The sequence below is a fragment of the Oncorhynchus keta genome, chromosome 22, assembly GCF_023373465.1.
Source record: "Oncorhynchus keta strain PuntledgeMale-10-30-2019 chromosome 22, Oket_V2, whole genome shotgun sequence".
In the NCBI taxonomy this organism is placed as follows: Eukaryota; Metazoa; Chordata; class Actinopteri; order Salmoniformes; family Salmonidae; genus Oncorhynchus; species Oncorhynchus keta.
In genome coordinates this window covers 14,187,795-14,200,284 of record NC_068442.1, presented here as the reverse complement: position 1 = coordinate 14,200,284, position 12,490 = coordinate 14,187,795, and the positions used below count along the sequence as shown (strand labels likewise).

At 41.0% G+C, this 12,490-nt stretch overlaps 1 protein-coding gene across 1 annotated transcript in view; it reads right to left on the bottom strand.

Annotated features, from left to right (window-relative positions):
• LOC118401090 (transcription factor RFX4) overlaps positions 1 to 9,395 on the bottom strand; it is a 29,900-nt gene extending 20,505 nt beyond the window's left edge. The window contains exons 1-6 of the mRNA XM_035798307.2: positions 9,172 to 9,395; positions 6,765 to 6,851; positions 6,164 to 6,224; positions 3,837 to 3,960; positions 1,015 to 1,076; positions 383 to 596 (exon numbers count right to left, since the gene is read on the bottom strand). Of these exons, the coding sequence (XP_035654200.1) occupies positions 383 to 596; positions 1,015 to 1,076; positions 3,837 to 3,960; positions 6,164 to 6,224; positions 6,765 to 6,851; positions 9,172 to 9,214 (591 nt within the window). The 5' untranslated portion in view covers positions 9,215 to 9,395. The remainder of the gene's footprint in view (positions 1 to 382; positions 597 to 1,014; positions 1,077 to 3,836; positions 3,961 to 6,163; positions 6,225 to 6,764; positions 6,852 to 9,171) is intronic.
• Positions 9,396 to 12,490: the final 3,095 nt, after the last annotated feature.

The following is a 12,490-nucleotide window of genomic DNA, read 5'->3' as shown; positions in this document are numbered from 1 at the left end:
ACGAAGGGATTGATACAAAAAACAAGACAATAAATCCCTTCCAAGAGCCTCAGCAGCAATAAATACCTGCAACAGGTCCCACGCCAAAACTATGTTACATAAAACCAGCTTTAGAGATCAGCAACTCACAAACCATTGAAAATGATGACCCCCTCTTTTAAAAGCAGGACAGCTAGAGCTTGTCCTTTGTCCCGCACTGGATCTTATTATCTCCCCACAAGATTAAGAGTTAGTGAGAAGCCAGAAACATATAAATCCTCAAGGTCCTTCTTCTCTTAACCCAGACTCAGTGAAGGTCCGGGGCAGATAAAAGGAGAGAGCCAGAGGGTGCGAGAGGGACGAAAGAGGAGGGGGTTGTGGGACGTTTTAGAGTCCTGTTTACCTTCTCTTCTGACAGACTGGCGGGCAGATTTAGGTCTTTGACATTTGGAAAGTCTGGCAGGAGCGTCCCCAGTTTGGAGCGTGGTGAATACGCCACTGTTTGCTTGGTGACCTCCTTCTTGCCAGTCTCGTTCACCCACGCCGCCCCCTTCTTGGAATACATCACATCGTAGTACTGGGAACTCTCCTTCACAGCGATGCCATAGTAGTGGTACCTTTAGGGAATAGTTGTTAGAGATGTGTATAAATGGAAAATAAAGTTTTCACAGTCATCTTTTCTTGCTGTTGATTTATTTGACCAACATTCCCACTAAAGAGCCTTAATCTGGGTGTGAGGGTGTGGCAGGTCATCATAGGATTTGAGGGGTTGCATCCTCAAATAGTGAAGAGTACTGGCTTGAAGAATCCTTAAAAGCAGGCTCTCACTCTTCACTATCTCCATCCAACTATCATTCTCCGATACGGAGTATTTTTTCATTGAAAGGTTGAACTTTTAACTTTCATCATACAAAACAATGGTGTTTCTCTTGAATTAATGAAAAAAATACGAAAACCAATGTGCACAAAGAAGGACATGACAGCTCATGCATTGAGGAATTTTGATCATAAAAGTAGAAAACAACGTTGACTTACTTTGACTGTCCCCTGGTCCCCAGTCTTCTTGTGGTTAGTTGTGGAAACTGTTGTCTAATAATCTGTTAGAATCAGAGAATTTTGAAGTGTATCAATTATTGTTCCTATGTGAGATTCTTCATGCTTTTTGATATCCTCCATGTAAAGCACCTATTAAAAATGCATTATCACTCTTGACAGGATATCACACTGTAGATGTAAAGGAAGAGATACACTAAAAGGACAACTCAAGAAAAAAGTCCACAATTTCCTCAGCTAGCGGCTGAAGTAACAACCCCATCCAGAATTATTGATATTCTTGTACAGCTCAAAGAATGACAGGAAAATCCATATTGAACATATCAATGAATCAAGTGAAAGTATCTCAAATGTTTTGGGTTAGTATCTGTTTAATGAGGTCTGTTCGAGATGTGAAGAGCTGTGAAGTTCCCAGAGCCTTAACCCCAGGGAGGTCTGTATTGGAGAAAAAGGCTTTGGGAACCATATTTTTTTTTACATGTTCAGGGGTATTATTTTTATATATATTAAAAACCTCTACAAAATCTCTCCCCTCTCCCTCTTTCTTTTTGTCCATGAGATTGGCTCCTTGGTTCAGCTCCTGGTGCAGAAACTTTAGCAAACAGTGGAGCTTTCCATTGTGTGGGGTGAAAAAAGAGGCCAAGCTGTGAAGTTTCTGTCAGGCCCCGCTTGATAAATGAGCAGACAGGGAGGCAGCCCAGGCCCTTGCTCGTTTTTTTGTCCCGAATCAATGAAGCCTTCCTAAAGGACACCCCACACTGCTCCAGCCACTGATCTAACATTCCGCAACATCTCACCCTTCCAGATTTCCTTTAATTACACATTAATCCAGGCCCCTTCTCTTTTTCAATATCCTCCGACAGGAGCTGGGGAGGGATAGGGTGGGGGAGTGGGATGAGGATGGGGCTGGGGGTCAGGGTCCGGGTGTTCGGGGTGGCTGGGAGTAGGTGGGTAAATGGGCGTCTCTGGGTTTCGGGAACAGAGGCGAGCATGTTTACTCTAGCTGGGTAATCAGTCCAGTGGTTTTCAGAGGAACCATCAGTGGGCTGTTCCGTTGGCTCTCAATAACTACAGTACTTTCGGAAAGTATTCAGACCCCTTGACTTTTTCCACATTTTGTTAGGTTAGGTTGTTATTATAAAATTAATTAAATTGTTTTTCCCCCCTCAACATCTACACACAATACCTAATAACAACAAAGCAAAAACAGGTTTTCAGAAATTGTTGCTAAATTATATATATTAAAAAAACTGAAATATTACATTTACAAAAGTATTCAGACCCTTTACTCAGTACTTTGTTGAAGCACCTTTGGCATCGATTACAGCCTCGAGTCTTCTTGGGTATGACGCTACAAGCTTGGCACACATGTGTATTTGGGGAGTTTCTCCCATTCTTCTCTGCAGATCCTCTCAAGCTCTGTCAGGGTGGATGGGGAGCATTGCTGCACAGCTATTTTCAGATCTCTCCAGAGATGTTTGATCGAGTTTAAGTCCGGGCTCTGGCAGGGCCACTCAGAGACTTGTCCTGAAGCCACTCCTGCGTTGTCTTGGCTGTGTGCTTAGGGTCGTTGTCCTGTTGGAAGGTTTCCTCCAGATGTGACACTTGGCATACAGGCTAAAGAGTTCAATCTTGGTTTCATCAGACAAGATAATCTTGTTTCACATGTTCTGAGAGTCTTTAGGTGCCTTTTGGCAAACTCCAAGTGGGCTGTCATGTGCCTTTTACTAAGGTGTGGCTTCCATCTGGCCACTATACCATAAAGGCCTGATTGGTGGAGTGCTGCAGAGATGGCTGTCCTTCTGGAATGTTCTCCCATCTCCACAGAGGAACTCTGGTGCTCTGTCAGAGTGACCATCGGGTTCTTGGTCACCTCCCTGACCAAGGCCCTTCTCCCCCGATTGCTCCGTTTGGCCAGGTGGCCAGCTCTTGGAAGAGTCTTGGTATTTCCAAACTTCTTCCATTTAAGAATGTTGGAAGCCACTGTGTTTTTGGGGACCTTCAATGCTGCAGACATTTTTTGGTACCCTTCCCCAGATCTGTGCCTCGACACAATCCTATCTCGGAGCTCTACGGACAATTCCTTTGACCTCATGGCTTGGTTTTTGCTCTGACATGCACTGTCAACTGTGGGGCCTTATATATCCAGGTGTTTGCCTTTCCAAATCATGTCCAATCAATTGAATTTAGCACAGGTGAACTCCAATAAAGTTGTAGAAACATCTCAAGGATGACCAATGGAAACAGGATGCATCTGAGCTCAATTTTCAGTCTCATAGCAAAAGGTCTGAAAACGTATGTAAATGTGGTATTTTAGTTTTTAGTTTTTAATAAATTAGCAACAATGTCTAAAAAACTTGTTTTTGTTTTGTCATTATGGGATATTGTGTGTAGATTTTTGAGGATTTTTATTTATTGAATCTATTTTAGAATAAGATTGTAACGTAACAAAATGTGGAAAAAGTCAAGGGGTCTGAATACTTCCCGAAGGCACTGTACATGTCGATATTACTTTGCAAATATACCGTTACAAGCCATGAGACTGATTTACATACACAATCAGTAAGCATGCTATTCAATGCTATTTATTTCCCCCTTCATGTTTTACTATTGTCTATGAAGAAGATAGTTCTGAAAGATGGTAACCTCCCTACGCAGGTATAGCCTACTGCACCAATGGGGCTATTTCACTTTCTCTTTCTGTGAAGTATTATGTTCACAACATTAGTTTGGGCTAAACCAAGCAGGCCCTCCTAAGTTTATTGTTAAACTGGTCAGTGACGGGTCAGAGTGCTGTGTCCTACCTTCCCAAAGCTGGCGGCGTTGACAGGCTGTGTGTCGTGCTTCTCACAGAAGTCCAGGTAGTGCATGTAGAGAGCACTGCGGGGGATACAAACCCCTTCTGCAATCTCATAGTTCTCCTCCAACCTGTAGGTGAAAAGCAGACCTGTCAGTCAATCCCCCCCGAATACCATGGACTTCTTACCGACCTCAAAGACATCTTTAGTCTGGCATCTACCGTATTTACCGGCATCCAAATAAAGTGTTACCCAGTTTATTCTTCAGTCAAGGGAAGGTAATTTTCTAGTGGAACATATTAGATGAATAATCTAACCTAAATTAGGAGCTACTTTGTGAAATTACATGTGGATTTATTTTTTAACATCTGGGAAAGACGGAACTACAACCATCATTTCAAAGCATAATATCTCTACTGTATAGCATAAATACTCTACTGTATAACATAATATCTCCACTGTATAGAATAATATCTCTACTGTATAGCATAAATACTCTACTGTATAGCATAACATCTCTACTGTATAACATATTATCTCTACTATATAGCATAAATACTCTACTGTATAGCATAATATCTCTACTGTATAGCATAAATACTCTACTGTATAGCATAATATCTCTACTGTATAGCATAAATACTCTACTGTATAGCATAATATCTCTACTGTATCGCATAAATACTTAACAAAACTAAGCATTAAAACATGCGTGAAGAGCTTCAAAGTGCTATAATACACTTATCGGTTGTGATCAATCACTCTTAGTAGCATACATGTAATACAATTCAGGATGATAAAAAAAGTTATTTTGAACTTCTCATGAACATAAAATGAACTGTGATGTCTGCTATTACTCATAGGTATCAAGAGGCTATGTACACCTGTATTTTATGTGCAAAAGAAAGCAACAACTATTATTTTATCTGTCCTATTACAGAGAAGCGTTAAATAAGAACATTTCACAGGAATACTCAATATTATGTCTCATGAACACCTCCCTCAAGCGATAAACCAAAACAAAAAGGACAATTTCAGGAGTGAGATGAAAATGGGAAATTTCCTCACTGCTGTTGAAATGTGAATGACTGTGTAATCCCTGGGGATTTACAACGCTCCCCTATATTCCCATAGACCAGGTATATCTATCTAAATAGGAATCTATGTGTATGACAACAACACTATGAACGTTTGAACATCTTGAAGAACAATCTGGCCTTATTGGCCATGTACTCTTATAATCTCCATCTGGCACAGCAAGAAGAGGACTGGCCACCTCTCAGAGCCTGGTTCCTCTCTAGGTTTCTTCCTAGGGTTCTGCCTTTCTAGGGAGTTTTTCCTAGCCACCGTGCTTCTACCTACATCTGCATTGCTTGCTGTTTGGGGTTTTAGGCTAGGTTTCTGTATGGCACCTTATGACATTTGCTGATGTAAAAAGGGCTTTATACATACATTTGATTGATTGATTGATTGATTGATTGATTGATTGATTGATTGATTGATTGATTGATTGAACACTACACAAACCAACCCGCTTCAACTACAGTGGCATGAAAATGACTGATAAACACATATTCACCACCCTTCAAAAAATGACATCTCCAACAAACAGACAGATCAAGTGTTTTCACCATTGTTGTTTTCACCAGAAGGAATGAAATATCAGGTACAGACAACAAATAATTAAACGAAGGAGAATGTCTTGACATAGCCAGCTTACTGTTTTAATTGTGTCTAATGAATACTATTCCCTTTTGATCATAAAAGGTGCAACTACACAGGTCCTATGAATGCATGAAAATATTTATATTTTTGTGAAAAAGCCATTATACTAATTAAACCATCCTTCCAGCCCAACAGCGGCATCCCTGTCATATTGTAAATGTAAACTGTAAGCACCCTTACAATGCTCACCAAAGCTGATAAATTGATAGTTCGCTTATAAAAAGGTGCTGTTTGATGTTACAATTATGTCCTTCATCTTTACATGATTACATTTTATAGGCCACTACATGAGAAGACTGTATACTGTATATATCCTCAAACATATTTTTGCAAACAATATAATAACAAAATAGGGAAATGCACTTGTATTTTGATCAACAAACAAAAAGCTAAATTGCAAATGCATCAAATAATACAAAATAAATGTGCAGAATAGTTCATGCGTGGAGAACATTGAATTAACATTACATCTCTAGAATTACAGCTTTAGGACAAAACAACATTATGCGAATCTGATTGGATTTTGCTGGACCAAGTTCCATACTTTCACCAAAAAGTAGATCATGAAATAAACAGGTGAGGAAAGAGGTGGATATACGAACACTTACCATTGCAGGGTAGCTGGTGTTGAATGTGGTTTAGATGCCCTGTTGTTTTCTTTCTCCTCATCTTTCACAGACAAAAAAAGGAATGTGTCAGCTATTTTCAACCATCACACCTCTTCAATGTAGTACCTAGCCAGCGCAATATAACATTTTAATAAATAACCAGTTGCTGTGAATAAAAATGGTAAAATGTAAAAAGAAATCTAAACTGATCAAGGCCAGACAAAAGGTTGATGCTTGATGCAGTACACTACAACTAAAAAAGTGATCGTTTCTCTCTTTATCCAACTATTCTACTCTGCAACAATCACCAATATTATGATAATGATAATCAGTGGATTATCACGGACATTTGTTATTGGCACGTTTTGTGAATACATTTGTGTGCTTTATTTGAACAAATTCCAATCCTACAAGTGCACTGACTTTTGCCATATTTTGCGCATCTTATTATTGCGCACCTTTTTATAGCAAATATCAATTTAATCAATAGTACTCTTAATTTAGCCCCATGACAATAGATTATTTCAAGAGATATTTATCCATTGCTTTATGAGTTGGAGTAATAAATACAACATTAAAGCGTTATACAGTCACTGCTTACTTTCGTCATTGGACGTATTCCCCAGGGACGTGTGGCTGGAACACCGCTTGCTCTCGTTCTCGTTGAGGCATCTTTCAATCCAGCTCTCTAGAAAAGGGCAAGATGGCCCACAGGTCAGGGGAAAGCCTACAGAAATGTACAATTGTAGGCTTCTTTCAGTAGCCCACGTGAGGATTAATTATTTATTAATTTGCGCTATGGCCCATCAAAATGTGGCAACAATTGGGTGGTCAGATTTGTCCAATATTTTGTTAGCCTACTCTATTGTCCCTAATCAATATCGGGCCTATTTCAAAATGTGGTTCACAAAAAAAGTTATCTCAATAAATCACAATCTAACAATCAGGTTTGTTTATCAAAAGTTGACTTTGCTTAAAGCTGCAGCTGCAACAGGTTGCCTTTTATACCTTAATTTTAAGTCACATTTTGCCAAATGCAAAAAAATAGGCCAAAGACTCAGTCTAGCTCACGTCTAAACAGTGCACAACCAGTTGCATATCACTGCCTACACGCACTCATTTGGTAACCTAATGTGACAGAGCAATTCGACTACAATCTATTGTTGGGGCCCACCGCAGTTGTGCTTCTATTTGAAATGTTTTCACCAACACTACAGGAATCATTCATTGTTCTTGAGGGGACTACAAGCGCGCACACTTGCCCAATTGAGTCCGCGCTCATTGCTCGAGCAGCCTCGCGACACAGAGGCCTTTGTCCCATTCTAATTTCTACTTAGAAATAGCTCAACTGGTGTCCTTTCTTGGGACAGAAACACTTCTAATATTTCTCGTAGTCCTGTAGATCCTGTTGCCCGCATGACAACAATCACCATAGTAGCAGTTGCCAGGTTTGACTGTTGGCAAGGCAACCTGTTCCATCCCATCAGAAGGGGTTGGAGAAGAGGTCATGGAAATAGAAAAGTTAGAGACTCCGAACTAAAAGGATAAATGAACATTTGGTTGATGAGTGGCACGCGCTGTTACAATAAATAGCCTAAGACATGAGCTAGAATGGTTTATCTCATGAATAAAATCAAACGTGTAGGCTATGCCTAATTTATCTTTGATCTTTGCAATGCCCTCATATTCTATAGCCTTAGGCCAGGCATTCGTTTTTAATTGTAAGAACAGAACAGCATGATAAGGCTGCCTGACATTGTTTACAACGAGAACACGTGCTGTCATCAGGTCTATCAAGTTTAAAGGAATGATCAAATTAATAAACAAAAATAATCATTATTGTGATCATCATAATTATTTATAATAATATCACCATCATTACATCACATGACATTACATCATTACAATTAATACCAGTACATTATTAGGCTGCCGTGTAACTTATTTAAGTGTATTGTGCACTAGACTAGCTGATACTTTAAAATGTTTCCCCAATCATTGATGAAGTTAGTCCACTGAGGTGAAAATAATTCTCCATTGTAGCACTGATCCTTGGGTTGTAATTGAATCATTTGCCATGAGCACAGATAAAGTAGAGCTCTAAATAATTGGATTAAATTCGATCAACGGGCTAAACGGATCTCTGATAATTTTATAGGCACACTCTTTCATGTTAACCAACTCCCCACCAGACAGCGAATTACCATAAACAGCAGGGGGAAAAACTCCCCGACGATTATAAAGTAAAGTAAATAAACGAGTCGAATAAAATTAAGGATGACGTTAGATTAAGAGCACAATTAGAAAAACGCATAGCTAAAGCCGCAACATTCATTCTAACTAATTATAGCCTACATCTGCATATTATGGCTGTTACTTATAATCGCCTTAATTTTAAAAATGTAAGAGCCCACTTTTCAGAAGAAGGCTATTTCTGTTACTTTTGCGATACAATACGTTTACCATAAATATTTAGTGTTTGATATTACATCGAATTTACTTTAGGCTGCTTCTTGGGTCATGCCGTGCGACTTTATCCTGAGGCGGGCGACTGGCGGCTTATTTCAGAAGCTGTTTACAAGAAGCAGGTGCATCACAGGCTACAAGCGCCTTGAAGGCTTGGAAGATACTTTTCCCAAAGAAATGGACAACTTTTAGGAATCCTGCTGTAAGTTGCTGAATGTAGTCTAATAGTTGACGTTTCATTCATGCTCCTTAATCAACGTTTAGGCACAAAATAAATGGCCTAATGTCATTCCATAATCAAACCACCCCTAAAACCTGCTTTTTGTTGGTATATATTTGTCATGAGTTAATGGTACAAAACCACAATTTATCTTTTGTTGACATCTTAAAGAAACTAAAATCTAACACATGGCTCTAAACTGGCTGTTTAGAAAGTCACAAATTCCCAGGGGCCCAGTGGCTATAGTGATCCACAACAGAAAGTGGTTCCCCATGCATCCTGATAAGGCAAGTCTGCAGTGTTGCAGGACAGGATGACCAACCTGTGGAATCCATATCAGGCTCCTCCAGCAGCCCACAATGCATCCTCTTCCCATCAACGGCACACTGGCTCCTCCAAGAAAATTGCTCTGTGCACGTCTCCCCCTCCTCAGTAGGTTTCCTCTTGTCTAGCTCCGTGTCTCCGTGACCACTGCCTATCCGTGGCAGGAGATGGTGAGGCTCTGGGCTCTGCTGAGAGAGGGGTGGTGTTGGTGGTGAGGGGAGGTGGTGGTGGGGGGGGGGGGGACTCCAGAAATCCAGCGGGGGAAAGCCAGACCCGTCAAAATGTTTGCTGATGTTTCATGGGAAAGGGTCTGATTTTATAGGAGCCCTGATGGGGACATGTCATTGATAGGCTCAGAAGGCTGATGAATGGCCTCAAGTCAGATGGGGATGTGGCAAGGCTCACTGGAAGTCTTTTGTGGGGCTGCTTTGAATAAGAAAGGCTCCCTCCCCAAGAAAAAAAGAGGCTTAGATCTATGCAATCCTAGCACTGTGGCCTCCCCGTCTTCCATTATAGCATTTAATACGTTTTTATACCCCCCCACCCCGGTCCTACACACACACACACTAACCCACCGCCTCCTCCACCCCTCTTATTTAAAGTCCGAGATCCCATGAACACTTGTTGGCCCGTTTCTGAACTTTTTTGATGTCTGTCTTCCTCCATTGGCCATGGGAACTGCAACATGACCATTGGAGCAAGTTTTTAGGAAACTACTTACAGAGAGTGCTACTACTATATATCTTTTTTTTCCACACATTCCAATCACTTTCTTATTTCAAAATACCCTCTTAACTATGATGCCTTTATAAAAAAAAAATCAATGTTGCCAAGTCTAAAATGGCACAAGTGCGAACTTTGTAGGGGGGGGGGTAATTTCCCCCATCTCCCCCTCTCCTTGAGGCAACCTTATTTTAGTGTGCCTCGGAGGAGAGCACTGGCCACAAAGGGAGGAAGTTGGGAGGGCTCTGATGGAGTGCCTGTGAGCTGGAGAAGGGAAAGCTGTGATTAGAATATGAATAGAACCACAGGAGAAGGGGGAGAGGGGGAGTGAGGAGAAAGGGGGATTATGGCTGAATTACTCCCCACCACACTGCTCTTCTTCAGAGTTGCCAGTGCACAGGCGTAGGGACACTGTCGATGTTGGTGCTCTTACCATGCGTCCAGGACAGTTGGGAAAGAACACGTGGTGTCCATGAGAGTACAGGTCATACATGAGACACTGACTGACATGCAGCACAACACTATACAGTACATTCGGAAAGTATTCAGACCCCTCAACTTTTTCCACACTTTGTTATATTACAGCCTTATTCTAAAATGAATTAATCTGCACACAATACCCCATAATGACAAAGCAAAAACAGTTTTTGTTATGTTTTTTTTAAATTATGGAAATATCTCATTTACATTATTATATTATGTAAATTATATATATTAAAGAAACATTACATTTACAAAAGTATTCAGACCCTTTACTCAGTACTTTGTTGAACCTTGCTGCCAAAGGACCTTTGGCAGCAATTACAGCCTTGAGTCTTCTTGGGTATGACACTACAAGCTTGGCACTCCTGTATTTGGGGAGTTTCTCCCATTCTTCTCTGTAGATCCTCTCAAGCTCTGTCCGTTTGGAAGGGGGGCGTCGTTAGACAGTTACTTTCAGGTCTCTCCAGAGATGTTCAATCGGGTTCAAGTCCGGGCTCTGGCTGGGCCACTCAAGGAGACTTGTCCTGAAGCCACTCCTGGTTTGTCTTGGCTGTGTACTTAGGGTCATTGTTCTGTTGGAAGGGGGTCCTGAGCTGTCTGGAGCAGGTTTTCATCAAGGGTCTCTGCACTTTGCTCCGTTCATCTTTCTCTCAATCCTGACTAGTCTCACAGTCCCTGTCACTGAAAAACATCCCCACGAAGAAAGACACTTATGACTCTAACCCAGTAATTTGTCACATTATTAGGATCTGGAAACAGATTAGGTATTTTCTTAACATACCCACTGTTTACATTGACAGCCCAATTTGCCTGAATCATGCTTTCCACCCTGCATTGGATGATGTGGTGTTTTCACAGTGGAGGGAGAAGGGGCTCACAACAATCAGTAACTTATACATGGATGGTCATTTAGCTTCATTTCAACAATTACAGGGTAAGTTTAACATGGCAGCAACACATTTTTTCAAATACCTCAAAATCAGGAATTTCTTAAGGACACATATCCCACAGTATTGGATTAAGCCAAATAATCCTACATTAGATAGCCTGATCCCTGTCAAACCCCATTCAAAAGGGTCAGTCCCTAGACTGTATGATGTGCTACAGGCCCACATAGAGGTATCCACAGACCCTATTAAAAGGGCTTGGGATCAGGAACTTAGTTCAGAAATCTTAGATGAGGACTGGGTAGAAGCTCTCAGGAATATAAACCACAGTTCAGTGAATGCCAGACACAACCCTGTTCAGTTTAAGGTGATACACAGGTTACATTACTCAAAAGTTAAACTGCATAAAATATTCCCAGACACCTCACCACTGTGTGAGAGGTACAAGCAGAATGAGGGAACTTTTGAACCACTTATTTTGGACATGTCCTAAATTACATGCCTTCTGGGCTTTCATTTTTGATGACTTAGATAGATCCCAGACACTCTATACGTGAGTTACAACACAATAGTATATGAAGCAAAACCGCTATGTATGTACAGACAATCTATGGGATCACAGATCTCCAAGTAATCCACAGGACAGTATAAGGACTATAGAAACCCATTGTCTAATCAATGTATGTACTTATAGTCTGCATTCAATCACAGCCATTGAGTGAATTTCTGTTCGGTCAGCAGTCTGTTCTGATGTGAGAATAGGAACTGGATCCCCAATAAATCGTAAATAACCCATTAGCAATAAGTAACTCCTAATTAAGGTGTCTACAAGAGCCCGTACAAGGCAGCAGCATTGTCAGAACATCCTAGGACAGCCTAACACATCCACATCAAACGGGCCCAGAGAATGGGTTGCGGGAAGCTACGGCCCCAAATGAGGATCTAATTAATTTTAGTTTAAAAAAGAAACGAGGATGCTGGGTCTTGTCTCTCCCTCCGCAGACATCCTTTTCCCATCCTACCCGTCACTGGCTCATTAGAGCCTCATTAGCTAGGACAGGTGCAGCCGCCCCAAAAGAGCCCACTCTACCCTCCACGTCGTCCTACTGATGTGCGCTGCTTTTGTCCAATCAAAGAGCTCCAATTCAGCTTTGTGGGTGGGGGCATGCTTTGAGCTGTGTATTGGTGGTGTTAAAGCTTTGGAGTGAAAGGGGAAAGAAGATG